This window comes from Podarcis muralis, chromosome 5 (genome assembly GCF_964188315.1).
Source record: "Podarcis muralis chromosome 5, rPodMur119.hap1.1, whole genome shotgun sequence".
Lineage (NCBI taxonomy): Eukaryota > Metazoa > Chordata > Lepidosauria > Squamata > Lacertidae > Podarcis > Podarcis muralis.
This window is the reverse complement of record NC_135659.1, coordinates 49,141,821-49,159,006: the sequence shown is the minus strand read 5'-3', so window position 1 is coordinate 49,159,006 and position 17,186 is coordinate 49,141,821. Positions and strand designations below refer to the sequence as shown.

The 17,186-nt window shown below is 42.1% G+C and overlaps 1 protein-coding gene across 3 annotated transcripts in view; it reads right to left on the bottom strand.

Annotated features, from left to right (window-relative positions):
- Nucleotides 1–2,769: 2,769 nt before the first annotated feature.
- Nucleotides 2,770–17,186, bottom strand: part of MKNK1 (MAPK interacting serine/threonine kinase 1) — a 38,650-nt gene continuing 24,233 nt past the window's right edge. For all 3 annotated transcript variants that reach the window (XM_028733583.2, XM_028733585.2, XM_077928766.1), the window contains 7 exons: nucleotides 14,632–14,736; nucleotides 9,936–9,991; nucleotides 9,744–9,839; nucleotides 6,701–6,895; nucleotides 6,171–6,335; nucleotides 5,670–5,713; nucleotides 2,770–5,373 (listed from right to left, as the gene is read on the bottom strand). In XM_028733583.2, the coding sequence (XP_028589416.1) occupies nucleotides 5,145–5,373; nucleotides 5,670–5,713; nucleotides 6,171–6,335; nucleotides 6,701–6,895; nucleotides 9,744–9,839; nucleotides 9,936–9,991; nucleotides 14,632–14,736 (890 nt within the window). In that variant the 3' untranslated portion in view covers nucleotides 2,770–5,144. The remainder of the gene's footprint in view (nucleotides 5,374–5,669; nucleotides 5,714–6,170; nucleotides 6,336–6,700; nucleotides 6,896–9,743; nucleotides 9,840–9,935; nucleotides 9,992–14,631; nucleotides 14,737–17,186) is intronic.

Sequence of the window (17,186 nt, the reverse complement as noted above, 5' to 3'; positions counted from 1 at the left end):
TTGCACTTTTCCTGTTCCCACAGATTAGGAGTCATTTGTTGCCATTGAGTAAACCAAACATATGCATATTCTTCACAATACTGTATCAAGAAAGTGCCCTTACATTCCATATTTGGGTGTATATTGTTCTCAGCTGAACTGGTTAAATGTTAATAGTGCTTGAGGACCAAGGCATACTTTACGTTGCAAATGCGTAAAACCGTTGGTTCTCTTTGTGAGATCAGCAGGTGATCCGTGGTTATGAGGATGTGGTTAACCATTTCCCCTGCGTTTCTAACCTGTAGACCCATGATTACTTTACTCCAATGGTTCACCATGCAACCATGAACTCATGGACAGAAAAACACATAGACTTGTGAAGTGCTGCAATACTTGAGGGTATTGGAATTTGAGAAAGAGGCTTGATATGAGATAGGAAGCTGCCTTATCCTGAAGCAAACCCTTCGTCCATCTAGTCTAGCTCGATAACGACAACACTCTTATATTGAATCAGATCAATTGGTCCATCTAGTTCAGTAATGGCTACCTAAAGATGACAGAGATTAAACCTGGAATTCCCTGCATGCAAAGCAGATGCTCTTCCGTTGAGCTACAAGCCTTCCCCATAGCTAAAGTTCAAGAATGCCTTTTACAAGATTAAAAAACCAAAGCAAAACTCAACAACTCTTGCTACAAGCTTCACTGGTAGGGAAAATAAAACCCACCAAGGTCCACCACTCAGTGTGACCCAGTGATCATGCAGTCAAACTTCCACTGTATAGACAAGAACACTCCAGGCTTCCTTCTCCCCTTTCCACCTTAGCAAGTACCATAAATACATGCTTACTACTTTTACACCAATCCAATACTGAGCAAGTACCAGATAAAGTGGTTATCACTGATGTGCAACTCTCCTGCTCCCCAAAGCAGTAGGTGTGTGCATTATAAACTCAGAATTCTTCAGACTTGGCAGGGGGTTGGACTCGATGGCCCTTGTGGTCTCTTCCAACTCTATGATTCTATGATTCAGACAGAATAAGCATCAGCATTTTAAAAAAATTCATTCTACCAATTTCAAAGGAGTCCTTTGAAATTCATGATTCTTGTTGCAAATCAAATCCTCCAAATTACATTAAATAAGGAGGCTTTCCTATTATCTCCTCAGGCTCCTAAGAGTGTTTAAATCCTGCCACCTGCACAAGGCAATCTATTGTTAAAACAATAGATTCTGCTGCTGGAGGGGTTCAGTGGACGTCCCTGAGATCCCACTACAGAAGTGTGGCACGGGAAGTGATGTTGCTGGTGGTAGACCCTGAAATGTGTCATGAGGAGGGTAGAACAGGGCTGGCCATAGATCTACTAGATCGGGGTTTCCCAAACTTGGGTCTCCAGTTGTTTTTGGACTACAACTCCCATCATCCCTAGCTAGTAGGACCAGTGGTCAGGAATGATAGGAATTGTAGACCAAAATCAGCTGGAGGCCCAAGTTTGAGAAACCCTATGCTAGATCCTAGGTTGATCCACACACTTTTGCTGCTAGCCTGGAAGCTGGTGCAGCAAAAAAGTAAACACTGCCTCTTCTGTCCTGTCCAGCAGGGTTGTGGATGCTGTGGTCCCTGGCCCCTCTCAAGACTGCTCTGTCATCTGTGAATAATTCATTGTTGTGCTGTTGCTCCTATTGGCAGAAGAGGTAATGCCAAGAGATGGAAGGCTACCCGTTTCTAAGACTGAGCCTTCTCAATCATATACCCAAAACTGCAGTGTAGTGTCTCTATTATTGGATTATTGGATTAGTGGCAAATAATAAATGAAAGGAATAAATGAAATAGTAAGCAGTAAAGTGGAAGCTCTGAGAGTGGGCACCAACATATGCTTCTTCAGAATTGTCAAGCCTTCAGTTGCCATGGTAGCAGGTTCCTAAAGAAACCAAAGATGTTTTGTGCCTTACCACAGCAATAGTCCAAAAGAAAAGCCTTGAGAATTAAATAGGCAGATCTTTTCTAAAAAAACTAATTTGCAAAACAGCCCCTTTTCTAATGATCATACACAAAATTAGTGTCTCTGGGGGAAATATACCCACATGGGTCTAAGATCAATAGATTATTTTTATACCAGCAATAGGGGAGAGGAGGAAAGGGAGTTTTCTTAGAGCTTTGTTTAAGCTAAAGAATGAATTATCCAGTTTAAGAATACCGATAGTAAAGAACCCATGCAGACACACTGCAGAATTCTTGCACTGCGGGAATACAAACTCCAATATTTATTTGTTGGATTATTTGCACTTGCTTTCCCTCTCTCACACACAGCAAGAAATGTTTTAGTGGGTGAGTTAGGCAAGAAGAAAGCAATATATAATCAAGTTATAATTTCATCTGCAGGGCTGAAAATAGTGATTGAAACTAACAGAAACAGAAGCAAAGTGTTGCAGTGTATCCTTACCTCCTGTTGCTCAAGATTCTGGCCAGCCAGCCACAACATGTTCCACGATAGTTTAAAATATAAGGGGTCCAAGGAGGTCAATTCACTCGGCGAGTTCCAGGTTGTCACTTATTATGTTCAGTGCTCCTTGGGCTGCTTGTGAGGAGGGATTATTCCCTTTGTTTAGACCTCTACTCTACTGTGAGAGAATCTCTGCATTTCTAAGGCAACATTTCTACACTTCGGATTAAGCTCCACTGAACTAAATGGGGCATATTTCTGTATAGGACTGCAACGTTACATCCAGTTTGAGAAAAGGGGATCTGTAGAGTAATTCAAATAGTAAAAAGGAAACAAACCACAACAACCCAGTTTAGAGATGAGGTAAGTTTAATTCTCAGTACGCTATTAATGTGTCACATACATAGGGAGATTTCTTCCTGAGTTTTCCAATGCCTTTTAAAAACCATTAGCTATGGAGCACGTTAAAACTGTAACAGCTTAAAGTACATTTAAAAACCACAGTATATAATAATATAATTAATAACCTTCACTAATGGTACAATGTATAAAAGACCTTAAGTGTAGCCATTCTTCATAGGCAGTAATAATAAAAGCATATAAATACATAACTTTTATTTAAAGGCAAAACGTGAAGATAGGCAGGCTGAGTTAGGATAACTGCGATTCAGATCCTTTTAGCATGTTGACTTTGTTCCATCTCCTGCTCCTTCAACATGAACACTGATCTTTTAAAAGTTAGTTTCTTCCCACTTTTCACAATTCCCTGGCCTAAATTTTCAGCAGCTACAAGCAAATTTAAATAATCTTCTTGAATTTCCTGAGGTGAGCAGCCTTAGCACTTCCAATAAAGCAAGGCTTCTTAAAATACTGAAGATGAAGTCACTAGCTTTGTGTTAAAATAAGACTATTGTGGGACCACAGGTGATTTTCAAACCACCAACTTAATCCTCAGTGGTATACTTAATTTAAAAACAATCTGATGTTACTCCCATCACTTACATTGCCACAAACCCACTCAAAAGCTCATTGCACTGGAGCCTGCAAGGCTTGAGATGATCCAAGCCTACTCCAAAAAATTCTCTTGTCTGAGATAATATGGGAAGAGATGCAGACAGAGCAACAGCTGGCTAAGAAGTCACAGATGACCATGAGAAAATGTGTGCTACAAAAAATGGCATATACAAACCCTGCAGACTCCCCTGTTCCACTTTCAACTATATATCCGTAAATAAGTATGGAATGTATATTTCGACAGCTAGAACCCACCATGACCCAAATTAAGGGCAGCCCATGTTGGTTTACCCATCTCAATGGTTTGTCTTTCTGCTTACTAAAAAAAGACTTTTCACCAAACTTGCACTTAGAAATTACGTTGCTAACCTGGAGGACCACTGTCCAAGCAAACAATTAAGTGCTTCTAAGGTGGTTGGAGATGGTGAAAACAATTATGCACAAATGGAAGATGACGAAGTTTAAAATTAGAGCATGCTACAACACAAACCTCATTTGAAGCAAACAATCATGGGATTAGTTTAGCCAGCCAGGAGAAATATCTAAGCAAGGAGCTAGGGGAGTACCTCATCACACCCCAAATCAGGACCAGTCCAAATTACGGTCATGATGTGGGCACTGTGAAGGAAGCTCTTCCTTGTGGTGGCACTGCACATAGAAGCTTTGACATCACTGCTAACACCCGTCCAAACACACAAAGCAGACCGCACAAGCAGTGCCCTGTCACGGTGCTACATGCCACTAGAGTGCACATAATTACAAGCTTTCAGACATTCCCATTTCTGTGTAGACCACCACCACAGGAAGCTTTGCAGTGGTGCTCACACAGGAGTAGTAACATTTTGATCTTTTCTGTAGGTCATAATGAAAAGGTACATTCCTTGTGGAAGTGGTTTATAAAGAATTAAACCCATCGCTTCAAGCAATTGCAAAAGTAGATCACCTGGAAATGTCAACAACGAAACAGGAAGGAAGGTGTTACTGAGGATAGGAAGTATTTACATCCCGAGGGCTGGTTTCAAAATTCATTTTTGACAACAGTTTTTAAGATGTAACCTGTAACAGGTCAAAACGTTATTTTGATGTGAGGGTGGAAATGACCCAGTTCTGATGATATTATCTCTGCATGAAATAAACATGCTTTGAACCTTCTGAATGTCACATGAGCAGACATCCAGGCAAGTATAAGGCCCCTAATAAGTTACAAGTACTACAGAAAGTGACCACCAAAGGTAAGTAGTTTGTTCATTTAGTTCAAACTCAGAACTTATAGCAAAGAAAGCTAAAAATGCAGATAAGCAAAGCTTCCTAAAGGATGGTCCACATAATTATATGGTGACTGTAGGTAGAGATCTGGTGTTGTGCAACTATTTTAAGCTCATTCGGGAGCCTGTGAACTCCAAGCCATTTTCCCACTATTCACAGGGCTGGTAGCAGAGATTTATCTTCTGGTTGCAGAACACTGTGTGCAAACATTGCCTTTTGTGGTTTGTTGTGTCAGTAACACAGCAGCAATGTCATTTAAGAACATCATATAATTCAACACATTCATTAAAAAATAAAAATAAAATCCCAAGGAAATAGTCCCTTAAATCACTTCATCATAAACTTCGTTGGGAAAAAAGTCTCTTTAAAACACTGATGCACCCATGAGTTCTTTAAAATGACCATACAAAAGCTGACCCCCAACTCTGGCAAACAGGAAATGTACATCAAAGGGCTGCATGAGGGGCAGGCTGGAAGTCGCTGCTTTTCGTGGCCTGAGCCATGGCTCTGCGTTTGGCAAGGCGGGATTTGGAGGGGGGAGAAAGCTTCATGGAGCAGAGGGCCTGGGTGATGCTTTCTTGTTCTTCACTGAGCTGATTCTCATGCTGGGAGAGCTGACGGTTCAGGGCAATGGCCTCAGCTGCAAAGAGAGTCAGCTCTTTTGTGCTGCTGTTCCTGTAGGTGGGGAAGGAAAATTTCAGTTGAAACCTTAAAACTGCCAGAAAGGCAGAGGTTGTCTCTTCACTGCCTCTCTTATACATAACTAAGTTAAGTTCTGTGATTAATTTCCAAATTAAGTAAGAACCACAGTATGCGGTAGTCCTTCAGACAATGGAAGTCACGTGCTCTTGGCAAAGAGCTCTTCTGACTAATGCAGCCCACTGCTTTGTCCCTAAACTCCCCTGATTTGATTGGATCCACCCGACAACCATCCTTTCATCTAGTTGTGTGAGAAGCTCAGGAAAGGTTACCTTTGGAGAACCTGTGGCGTAGGCAGTCCTCTTTCAGAAGCATGCTGCACACAATGGAAATGATACAAGATTAATTAGCAGAAAAATGGATCCTTACAGAGTTCACTATATGGGATGGCCATTTATAAACAGATTAAATTTCAGGTGAATTAGATAGTCAATGAACATAGAAATAGAGAGATCACAAGAACAAAATACGTAAGACTTAGCATTTTGCCCACAGCAACATAAGGAGAAGCTGAGTCTTCCTAAACTGAACCTAGAATTAGTCTCTCGCTAAAATCCCCGTTCAGGCTACAGTGGAGATATTGAGGATGCATGGAAATAATTTAGGCCTTTACTAGCAGCTACTAATGAAAAACGTGAGCCACATGGCTCAAGGCTCGACCACTATTCACTTTTATAGCCTAGTACATGACAAAGATATATCCTGTGCAGAAACCTGTGCTTATTACTGATGCTATATAAATAAATGTTGTTGAAAGGCACCACTGTACTTACACCTTGTACCCATGGATGCTGCAGAACCTGAGCAGCACTAAGCCTCTCCTTGGCATCCCGGACCAGTAACTTTGAGATGAGATCCTTAGCATCACTGGAAATATGAGACCAGTCCTTTTCAGGAAACTCATACTTGCCTTCCTGGATACTCTCAAATAGCTTGCTCTGGAATAAACACACACATATATATATACTACGTTGACAGAAGTTGACGACTTAAAACTTTCATTTCCAACCTTTTACAGAATGACCCAAGTCACCTGAAAATCCTTACAGCCCTATATTCTTGAATGTTGATGGAAGACTAGCATCACTAGTCTTTATTAATTGAATCCATATCCCACCATTTCGCAACAAAGGAGCTATGGGCAGCAAACGGTATTTGCTAACACAGCTTTAGAATGGAACTCTGAATGTCTCGAGGGCAACAACATATAGCCCTTCTCCAATCAAATCTCTCCTGAAGATGTGCAGGGGTGGAAATTGCTGCTACCTTCCTCCACACATGCCCAACATACTTCTCTAGTTACCTGGCAAGTTTTGCAGGCTTCTCCCCTGTCCCAGCCGCAGTCTGCGCCACAGTTCCCCACAAACGGCGGGTACCCGCTGAGCATGATATACAAGATCACACCCAAGCTCCACAAATCACAGCGCTTGTCGTAAAACGTGGCTTCTTCTGTGAAGACTTCCACCACCTCGGGGGCCATGTACTCTGCAGAACCACACTAGCAAAGCACATATGAGAGAGTTAAGACAAAAACAAAAACCAAGCCAAATGAAAGTGACAGAGAAACTTCTGCTAACTGCACCAGGTCTTTTGTTTTCAAAGGAGCATCTAAAACATACTGGTCAATAGATGCTCCTGTGCTTGGTGGTTGCTGTTTTTAGACCATTTTAATACTTTTTTTTTTTAATGTTACCACATTAGATTATTATTTTTCACAAAACTGTTGAAACCTCGTGGCTCTCTGAATATCCAACCTTTTCATACAAAGCTGGCAGAGTATAAACCCAGCACAGGGAGTTCTTCTACTGATACTTTTGAATACATGGTCGAGAAAATCCAAGGCAAGATAATGGCCAGGTGATAGGTGGAGGCTAGGACAGTGGTCAGGAGGGAACTAAATACTCAATACTTGCCCTGTTAACCACCTACTTTACCACAGATGCAGATGGTTAACCATCTGGAAATTCAACCTACTGCAAATCATTCACTCCAAGGCAGGCAAACGCAGACTCCGAAACACCAGGAACAAATCTGTAGCGTAAGTCTAATTCACGCTCATAACACAATACCAAGCCAACACGTTTAAAACCAATGATTTTCACTCATGGCAAATTTCACACTCCTTGCAAATAAGCATGAGATTGCTGGTTTGCCGCCCACAACTCTGGCAATAAAGTACCGAACAGTTGCTGGGCAACAGCAAGACTTATGCAGAAGCAAATGATATCATGAAGGATTTTAATTCTTAGCTATTTCAGTAATTATTCATTAAAAATATTGCTTAACTGCCCTTTATCAACAGATTCCAGGGCAGTGTACGAAAGTGTGAATACAATTATCTCACATCACACTGGTATCTGAAAAAGCACAATTTTAGACTATTTCTGCACAGTAAGAAATTGTTAATGTGGTGACATAATCCATTCTTAAACACAGCATATATTTTCCACACATATACTATATCGCGATTTCAAGCCAAACTACAGTGACTGAGAATACCGCAAAAGGCTGGGGCAGACACTTTTTTCATGCTCCCTTTAAAACCCCACTTAAAAATCCTTCATACCTTGGTTTCCATTTGAAATCCCTCACCCCACCAACACTCCCAGTTTCCTGCAACTAGAATGCTGCAATGTAACAGCAGCATTATCAGCTGCAAGGAGGAGCACTGGTGTAGCCACAATTCTATGGGCTGAATGAAAACAGGGAGGGAACAAGGGTGATAAATTTAACTGTTGTCACCACCAAGGATCTCTGGAAGCAGGAAAAGAGCAATAGGAGATCTGGAGTTCGCACTAACTTCTTGCAATACTTTGGACTTGCAAATATGAAGTATGTATATATTTGCTTCCGCAATTCTACCATTTTTTTCAGGTTTCCTGCTCCCTTAAATCATTCCACTCATTCTTCTTTCATGCCCATTATGTTTGGAGCAACCTCTCCAAACAGCGCTCCCCCCCCCCCTCATTCAATACCACTGATTCTGTGAAGCCATAAGCTGAAATGTAATTGAATGCATATTCACCGCCCATGTTTACCCACATTTATAACTTTCTCCCTTTCCCTCTATTTTATCCCATATCAAACTTTAGATTGCAAGTTCCCCAAGGCCTTTCTTTCTGTTAAAACACCCAACACATTGGTGGTGCTATATTAACACATATATTATTTAATACTAACAAAGTTAATGCCTTTCAGATCAAACACGTTCATTTTGCAGCTGGTTCTCTTAAACCCTTAAAATCAATATTCCCCTAAAAGGATGATGAAATATTAGCATTATCAATATAATGTTAATAATTGGTTAACTTGCCTCCAGTAAAACTGTGTTATGCTGCAGCAGAAACTTCCCACATGCCCATGTCTACCAATTAAATACAGCCCTGAGCATTGGCTTGGGGAAGAGCCATAGTCTCCATGGTACAGCGCACGGTTTACATATGCAAATTTGATCCCTGGCATCACCAGGTGAGACTGCAAAAAGTCTCCATCCTGAATTCTGGAGAACTGCTGCCAGTGAGTGCAAACCAGGGGTAGCCAACACGGTGCCTTTCAGATGTTATTGAACTACAATTCCCATGAGCCTTGGTCACCATGACTAAAGATCAAGTATGATGGATGTTGTAGTCCAACAGCACCTGGAGGGGCACCATTGTTGGCTACGTCTTGTGAGGGCAAGACTAAGCTAAATAGGCCAAAAGTCTGACTTGGTCTAATGCAGCTTCCTATTCCCCAATGCAGCATTTAAGTCCTTCTCCACAATGTGTCATTTTCGCATGCTACCAGCCACATACGCCAGTCTTGTGACCCAGAGGCCCTCATGCAAATGGCTGGCTGGCAGTTTGGTCCCATAAACTGGAAGCAGATCTCATGAATGTGATGTTACATTTCTTTGCAGAGATTGGAGGGTGAGGGAGAGAGGAAGCACATGTAAGACACCTCTCAAGCACCTCTTTTGAAGCCAGACTTTGTGCAACATCATACATACTAGAACTAGGGCTGGAGCACTATTACGATGTAGGAAATTGACTCCTTTAGCTGCAAAAATTGAGCATGCAGATTTGAAGGTTGGGTGAGGTATGCTATACACACTTCACATAACTTAAGAACAATTGCCCTGCAAAAGACTAGTTTACTTTGAGTGCCCTTTAAAAAATATGAAGTTGTCAGGGCACCAACCATATGATATCTGCAAGTTCCACCTTTGGCGATGCTGCTGAACTGCAACTTGATTACTATGCACATTTGGCCAACTTTGGGGCACAAAAGGTTAAGTGTCGCAGATAAGATGCCCATCCTTCTCCCTGCATTTCAAGAGTATAGCTAATACATAGTAGTCTACATACTGGAGTGGTCAACTCAGGAGTAGTGATTGGAGTACATGCGCTGTTGAGTTTCACCCCACTTCCAAGGTCAAAGTCACAAATTCTCACTGGCGACACCTGAAACGAGGGAAGGAGAAAAACCAGAAACTAATTCACCCAACCCTGAAATCCACCTAACAACAACCAAAAGAGTATCACAAAAGAAGGATGTACCTTACTGGGAGATTCGCACAATATGTTTTCAGGTTTTAGGTCTCGGTGAGCAATACCTAACATATAAAACAAGAAGAAGTGAGTTGTGTCAAACTTAAAAGAAAAGAACGGTATTTGCTTCTTGGTGTTAACATACAGGCTGAAGCTGTAATCAAGCAGGTTGCAAGCTGCACTGTGTGCCAAACCAGGATACTAGGGTACAGTCAACCAGGTTGAGCAGCCCTAAATGGCCACAGTCACATGGGGGTGGAGCCCACGCCATGCCTCCTTCCCCTGCCAGCACTGATCATATTTCTGAGAAGGGCAGTGCCAATGTAAGATGAGGACAGGGCATCATCTCCTTCCATGTGACCAGAGGCTTCTGACATTTCCAAGCAGCATGGAAAAGAGCCGTGCTGCAGTAGTTTTCATGACACTAAATTAAATAGAAAGGGGCTTTGCTGGGAGGCTTGAACCCGCCACAGGAAATCCTCATATTGTATAAAGTATGTAGCACTGTTAAGATGTTTAAGAAAAATATGTACTGAAAAAAAAGTTTATTTTGGAACTTTCTGCACAACACTAACACAGTGTCTTACATCTAAAAAGCAGCAAGGAAAAAAACAAGCTTTCTACTGCAGCAAGGTGATGAAAAACAAGCCCCTCTCACCTTCTGAGATTTCTATAATTTTAAACAGCAAAATGATTAAGTGCTGAATTGCAACGATTGCTTCAGTTTCCTGTTTAATATTGTGCATGCTATTGTTTAATAAAGATGTTAATAGTACACAGTGGAACCATAAACTAAATGACAAAAATCAAGAGATATGGCAGTTCCAGAAACACATATTCCCACTGCATAGCTTCTTTCCCAAAACATAATTTTAACAGCTCTGCGTGTAAAGTCTTTTGCAGGGCATCACTGCTCTTGCCATTTCACTCCTCCAGTGAGCAGCAAGCTCCATGGACAGTTTAAAAAGAAGCAAGCCACAGAATTCGCGATCAGCAAGCATTCATACTACTCCTAGCTCACTATTTGGTTTATATAAAATATTTATACCCTACATCTTCCACTGAAATCACAGCCTCCCTATGACTTAGTATCGATTTAAGAATAAAACACAATAAAACTACAAAACATTGAACAGAACCATAAAATATTGAAATGTAATCTTTTTAACCGGCTATCTCTACACGCTGAAAGAAGTGGAGAAGCATGCCTGGAACAGTGAATTCCATACTCTGAATGCTCCTAATGAGAAGATCCAATACAGCAGAGGTATGGTAGAAAGCCTCTTTTAATGACCTCAGTGTGCAATTATGTACACAATCCCTCAAACATCCAAGTCTAAAACCATTTAGGGCAATGATATGGGACCTGTGCTTCCTCCCTGCAACCCTGGATGTTGTTAAGACTCCGCTTGGTGCAATACTTCAATAGGACTGAGCTCCCAATAACATTTTGTTTCAACTGAAATTTCTGGACCCTTTTGAAAAGCAAACCCAAAAAGTATGTCTAATTTCAAAGCAACCAATGAATGTGTAACTGTGGCAAGGTCAGCCTTTTCTAAGAAAAGCTGCAGTTGATACACCAGTTGAAGATGAGAGAAGTGCCCCTGGCCGCAGCCACCGGTCTTAGGGTACTCTTTTTGCAGACTAAAGACAGTTCCCTCAAACACCTAGAACATGTCAAACACTTTCTTCCAGATTGGCTTCACAGTATTTCCACCTCCATCTCATCTGGATGAAGCTTCAGTCTAAGCTTCAACTTGCTGGATGAGAACATAAGAACATAAGAACATAAGAAGAGCCTGCTGGATCAGGCCAAAGGAGCATCTAGTCCAACGTTCTGTTCTCACAGTGGACAAGAAGAAGCCTATGGGAAGGCTGCAACCAAGACACAGGGGCAACAGCCCTCTCCTGTTCATGACCCCAGCAAGTGGTACTCAGAGGCACACTGCCTCCAATTCTGGAGGTTGTACAGAGCCACTGGAAGTCTTATCCTCCATGAATTTGTCCAATCCCCTTTCAAAGCTGTCTGAATCAGTGGCTATCACGGCATCTTCTGGTAGCTAATTCCACAGTTTAATTGCGTGTGGTGTGAAATACTTCCTTTTGTCTTTCTTGAATTCTCCAACAGTCAGCTTCCTTGGGTGGCCCCGGGATCTTGTGAGACAGAGAAAAACACCTCTCTGCCCACTTTCTTCACATCATACCTGATCTTATGCATATCATCTCTCCCCCATAGTCAACTTTTTTTCCTAAACGATAATGCACCAAACACTGTAATATTTCCTTATAGGTGAGTTGCTCAAACCCTTTTATCATCTTGGTTGCCCTCTCCTGAACCCTTTCCAGCTCTGCAATATTCATTCAGAACTATACAAAGCACTCCAAGTGGCTTCACCACAGGTTCACATAATATAATATAGTACTGGCAGCTTCATTTTCAATCCATTTCCTAATGGTCCCTAACATAAATTTCTCTGTTTTCACAGCTGCCACACACTGGACCAGCATTGTCACCGAGTCATTCATCGTGACCTTGGGACTCCTTCCTGGTTGTCACCGCCAAGTTAAACCCTCCGTGGTGTTTAGGTCAGCCTAGAGCATTTAAAGATATCATGCACTGATTTAGGACTTCCACTGCTCCCCTGGAGTCAAACAGAAAGGAGAACTAGAGCTATATGTCATCAACATTCTGAGGATAGCACACACACACCCCACTGCCAAAATGCCAATGACCTCTCAGTGGTTTCAGATAGAAGCTAATAATACAAATTTAGTTTGCATAGGCAGGCAGACATCCCCCCTCTATTTACTTCAAGAAACAAAGGATGTCCTCATAGCCCTGTTACACCTCATTAAGTCATTACCAACGATTATTCAGTGCAGATTATAACCAATAGCTTCATTTTCTGTTTTCACCCCAAGTCCACCCAACTTGTGTCTGACTCCAAGCTTCAGTCCTTAACCACTCTAAACAAAACATCTCTGCTTCAGTATTTGTTTTCACTTTCTCCATCTCAAGTCAAGCTATTCAACTCAGCAATGCTATTTCCACAAATCAATTTCTCTAGCTGACTAGCCATTCAAGCCCCTCCAATTCTAAGCCCTCGAATGGAATTCTGCCACCTTCAAAGCACACTGGTAAGTGTGGTACCAGAAAACAACATACCAAAGTAGTTACATCAGTTTTTAATCAAATTATGAGTAAGAAAACTCCCTCAATCTTTCTTTTAGCTTTTACTTGGCTTTTAACTTTTAATTTAGCGAGATCTAATTTAGGAGATCTAAAAGAGCAAAATTAAAATTTCTGGCATGAATGTCTGGATGGAGATGGTTTCTCCCACCAGTTTCTCTGAAATTAAACTGCTTGCCTGGAAATTAACAGCTGCTCATTTGTGATATAATGTCAGATTTCTTTTAAAAAATGCATAATAATAATAATAATAATAATAATAATTTATTTATACCCCGCCCATCTGGCTGAGTTTCCCCAGCCACTCTGGGCAGCTTCCAATCGAGTGTTAAAAACAATACAGCATTAAATATTAAAAACTTCCCTAAACAGGGCTGCCTTCAGATGTCTTTTAAAGAGAAGATAGCTGCTTAATTCCTTCACATTTGAAGGGAGGGCATTCCACAGGGCGGGCGCCACTACGGAGAAGGCCCTCTGTCTGGTTCCCTGTAGCTTTGCTTCTCACAGTGAGGGAACCGCCAGAAGGCCCTTGGCTCTGGATCTCAGTGTCCAGGCTGAACGATGGGGGTGGAGACGCTCCTTCAGGTATACAGGACCAAGGCCGTTTAGGGCTTTAAAGGTCAGCACCAACACTTTGAATTGTGCTCAGAAACGTACTGGGAGCCAATGCAGATCACACCCAAATAATATCAGTATAGCAAAACCAAACTACTATTACTAAGGGATGAATCCAGACAGTTACTTCTACTTAAGTTTCCTTTCAAATCAGTGGGAACTAAATCTAACCCTGGTAAGATCCAATCCTAATAAAATGCAGGAATCTGAAAACCATGCTTAAAATTGTAGGAAAATGTATAATTTGCTTTATGATTCCTGAAGCAACACTCTCATTGACACTTATTTTACACGGGCAAAATGATAGCAAAGTGATTTTGGGGGCACTGCAGGCAGTTCCCACAACAAATGAACATGGCAGATCCTCTGCCACTCCAGAACCAGATGTATATAGCTTACATTTATCACTAAACCCTTGATACCTGCTCTCAGGAACATTTGTAGTAATGAACTGGAGCCTTAAACTTTTAAAAGCCTACTGCAAAAAAAGCAGTTAGCTTGCAGAAGTATTTATCAACCTTAATTTGCTCATTATCCCTAACTCAAGAGCTTGATCAAACAACCAGCTTCCTTCATAAAGCCCAAACCTATTTGGCTACCAGACACAATAGTTACCTTTAAGTGCCGCATGAATACTAGTCATCATCTCCAAATACCAGTAGGCTTTTGCAAATGACATGTACCCTGAATCGCCGTGTCAACCAATACTTGCTAATCACAGACACTGTGGCACAAAGCCAACGGCCAGCGCTAGTTGGCATGTCACATGTGGGGAGAAAGGGAGTAAATCACAGAAATGCCCTGCTTTTCATGCTGATCTTGTATTTATGTTAGCAGACCTTGTCTGGCTTGAACACTGCTGGCTAATGAGCCTGTAAAATGGAGGAAACGCATTTTCACCTTTTGTGTGGAGGAAATCCAGAGCACAGGCGATGTCTCTCACCACCCTGCTGGCTTCTCTCTCATTAAAGTGTTTTTGCTTTTGTATGTGGGCCAGGATAGAACCTGTGGAGAAAAAGGCAAGCAGGTGCTTTGAAAAATACAGTGTGACTTGAAAGCAAACTATGCTAGACTCAAAGCATCCAACAGACTATGTGGTGTGAACACACATGCTAAGATTCAAGTTGAATAGCACGGTTCTCCTCTCAACATGAACAGGGTCAAAGGTAACTATGGTAAAGTATTTGATTTTAGCAGCCAACAATTTCACAGCTCTATAATAGAGAACACACAGCTTAACCTATGCATGATTTTTTAGGAGCAAATCCTAAATTCAATAGGACTTATTCCAAATCTAAGTGCATATACTACAGGGGCAAGGAGCCTGTTGCCCTCAAGATGTTGCTGGAGCACAATTCCCATCATCCCTGGGAGAGGGCCTGGCTGGAATTTAGGGAAAGCCCTCCCATGCATTTGGGGCATACTCAAAACCACTTGATGTGAAGTTCTTTATGATCCTTGTCACAGCATGGAAGAAGCAGATTCCCCACCCCCTTTGTCTCTACCCCTCTGTCCATTTCCCAAAACCAAAGGCTCGACAAATCCTGAGCACGTTACTATCGTTTAACTGTTCTAGCTGCCAGAATGCACCAAACTCTTCTTATAAGAAGAAATCCAATCTGACTTTAGGTGTGTATCGCCCTGGTACGTGTGCACCATAAGAAGAAATCCAACTTTTCCCAGAAGAGCTTTGCAGGGTGAAAAGCCAACAACCACAACCGCAGCCAGGGTTGGCTCGAGACATTGTGCCACTGTAGACAGAACACCCCTCCACACCACACCCTGCTACAGATCTAGTTCCCCACCCTGCTGTCTCTCTGCCCCCACACTGCTGTCAGACCCATCACCACAACTGTACCCTCACCTGCAGCTGCACCTGCGCGGCCACCACAGCATGGTGGCAAGGGCACAGTAGCAGTGATGAGAGTAACAGGGCTGTGTTGGCAGCACGGGGGTGGGGGGCGGGTGTTGGATCCGCCACCTGAAGCAAATGGCTGCACCTTGCCTAAAGCTGTGCACAGCGGCCAGGGTGAAGTTGTGGGGCTGGCATTCAGCAATTGGCACATCTTGGGAGAGCCAACTCAGGACCCAATGGATTCTGGTTTGGTTCAGCCCTGCCCTCACCTTGGAAAGCCCCACTTTGCGGTTTCTGGTGTCTGCTACCAGTGGCACTTCAGTCTGCTGGCATGTTTGTTTGGTGGGTGGGTGGAAGGGGAGCTCTGGGTCCGCAGTGATGCTGGCATCACTCCCCAGGTGGCAGCAGGCCGACAGGGGCCAGCAGGGCTGGGAGGAAGGAATCCTCTTCCCAATACAGCCCCCCAAGCCTGGCACAAAAAAGGCTTGGATTATCTCTGCCAAAGTGGACTTGAAGTAGAGGGAGGATACGATCCATAATCTAGTTATAGAATTTGCCAAAGCAATCCATTTTTTAAAAATGGTAATGTAGAATAGACTTCACTGAGTTTTGGAACATGCTAACTTCAGAGAGGCACAAGGCCAAGAGCTCATATGTTTGTTCCTGCAATTTTGAAATTCATGCATTCAAGTTCTTTCCCCCTGCCTGTTCCCTGCAAGTAAACACACATCTAAGCAGCAAATAACATAAAATAGTCTGGGTTTTTGAAGGCCTCTCCATTAGGCCCACCCAGTTCTGTGCACTTAACATCCTATTGGCATTAATGGAAAACTGGCAAAATGCCAACTGCTATCCGTAAGCACAGAAAACAATTTTCAGAGGTGATGTTGCAGACATCCAGCGTGAAAGAAGCATCCAAAGGACCCAAGAACTAACCACCAGGACCAGTGGCATTTATGGACTTCCAGCTATTTGCAGGGGGAAGCAATGGTTCATTAATTAATCTATTTTTATGGCTTAGTACAGCAGCTTGCTCTAGTGCTCAAAAGCAATGTCTCCCTCCCCAGAGTGCTACATGATAAGATTCAAATTTTCACTATGAGTTGTGAGCACAATTTCCTGAATGAGTTCAGGATCCTGCCAACAAACATTCCAGACTTGAAGCTTCCTGGAATAGAGCATGGACTTTTAGTGATAGATTATCAGCATGTTAAGAAAATCAGACAAAGCCTCTGTAGGAGGTGACAGAATAAGATGTTCTTATGAATCAAGTTCTCAGATTTGTCCTATACACTTGTCTATTCATTTATCCACAGAGAAGTCTGTAACAACTTGTTATTATACAAGTGACTCTTATGATCTCATTTGATGGGTAAAGCTTTACATGCCTGTTAAAAGTTTCAACATGAAAAAATAGTTATTTAAAAACCAGATTTACATCCAAGTTGTCCAATGACTAAACAGGGGGAAATACTAACTACTCATCATCATCACCATCATTCCTACTACTACTACTGAGAAGCTTGAATCAATGTATATTGCAGTTAGAATTCTGAAACCATTTACACGTTCTTTTAATAGGTTTCCAGTAACATGAATA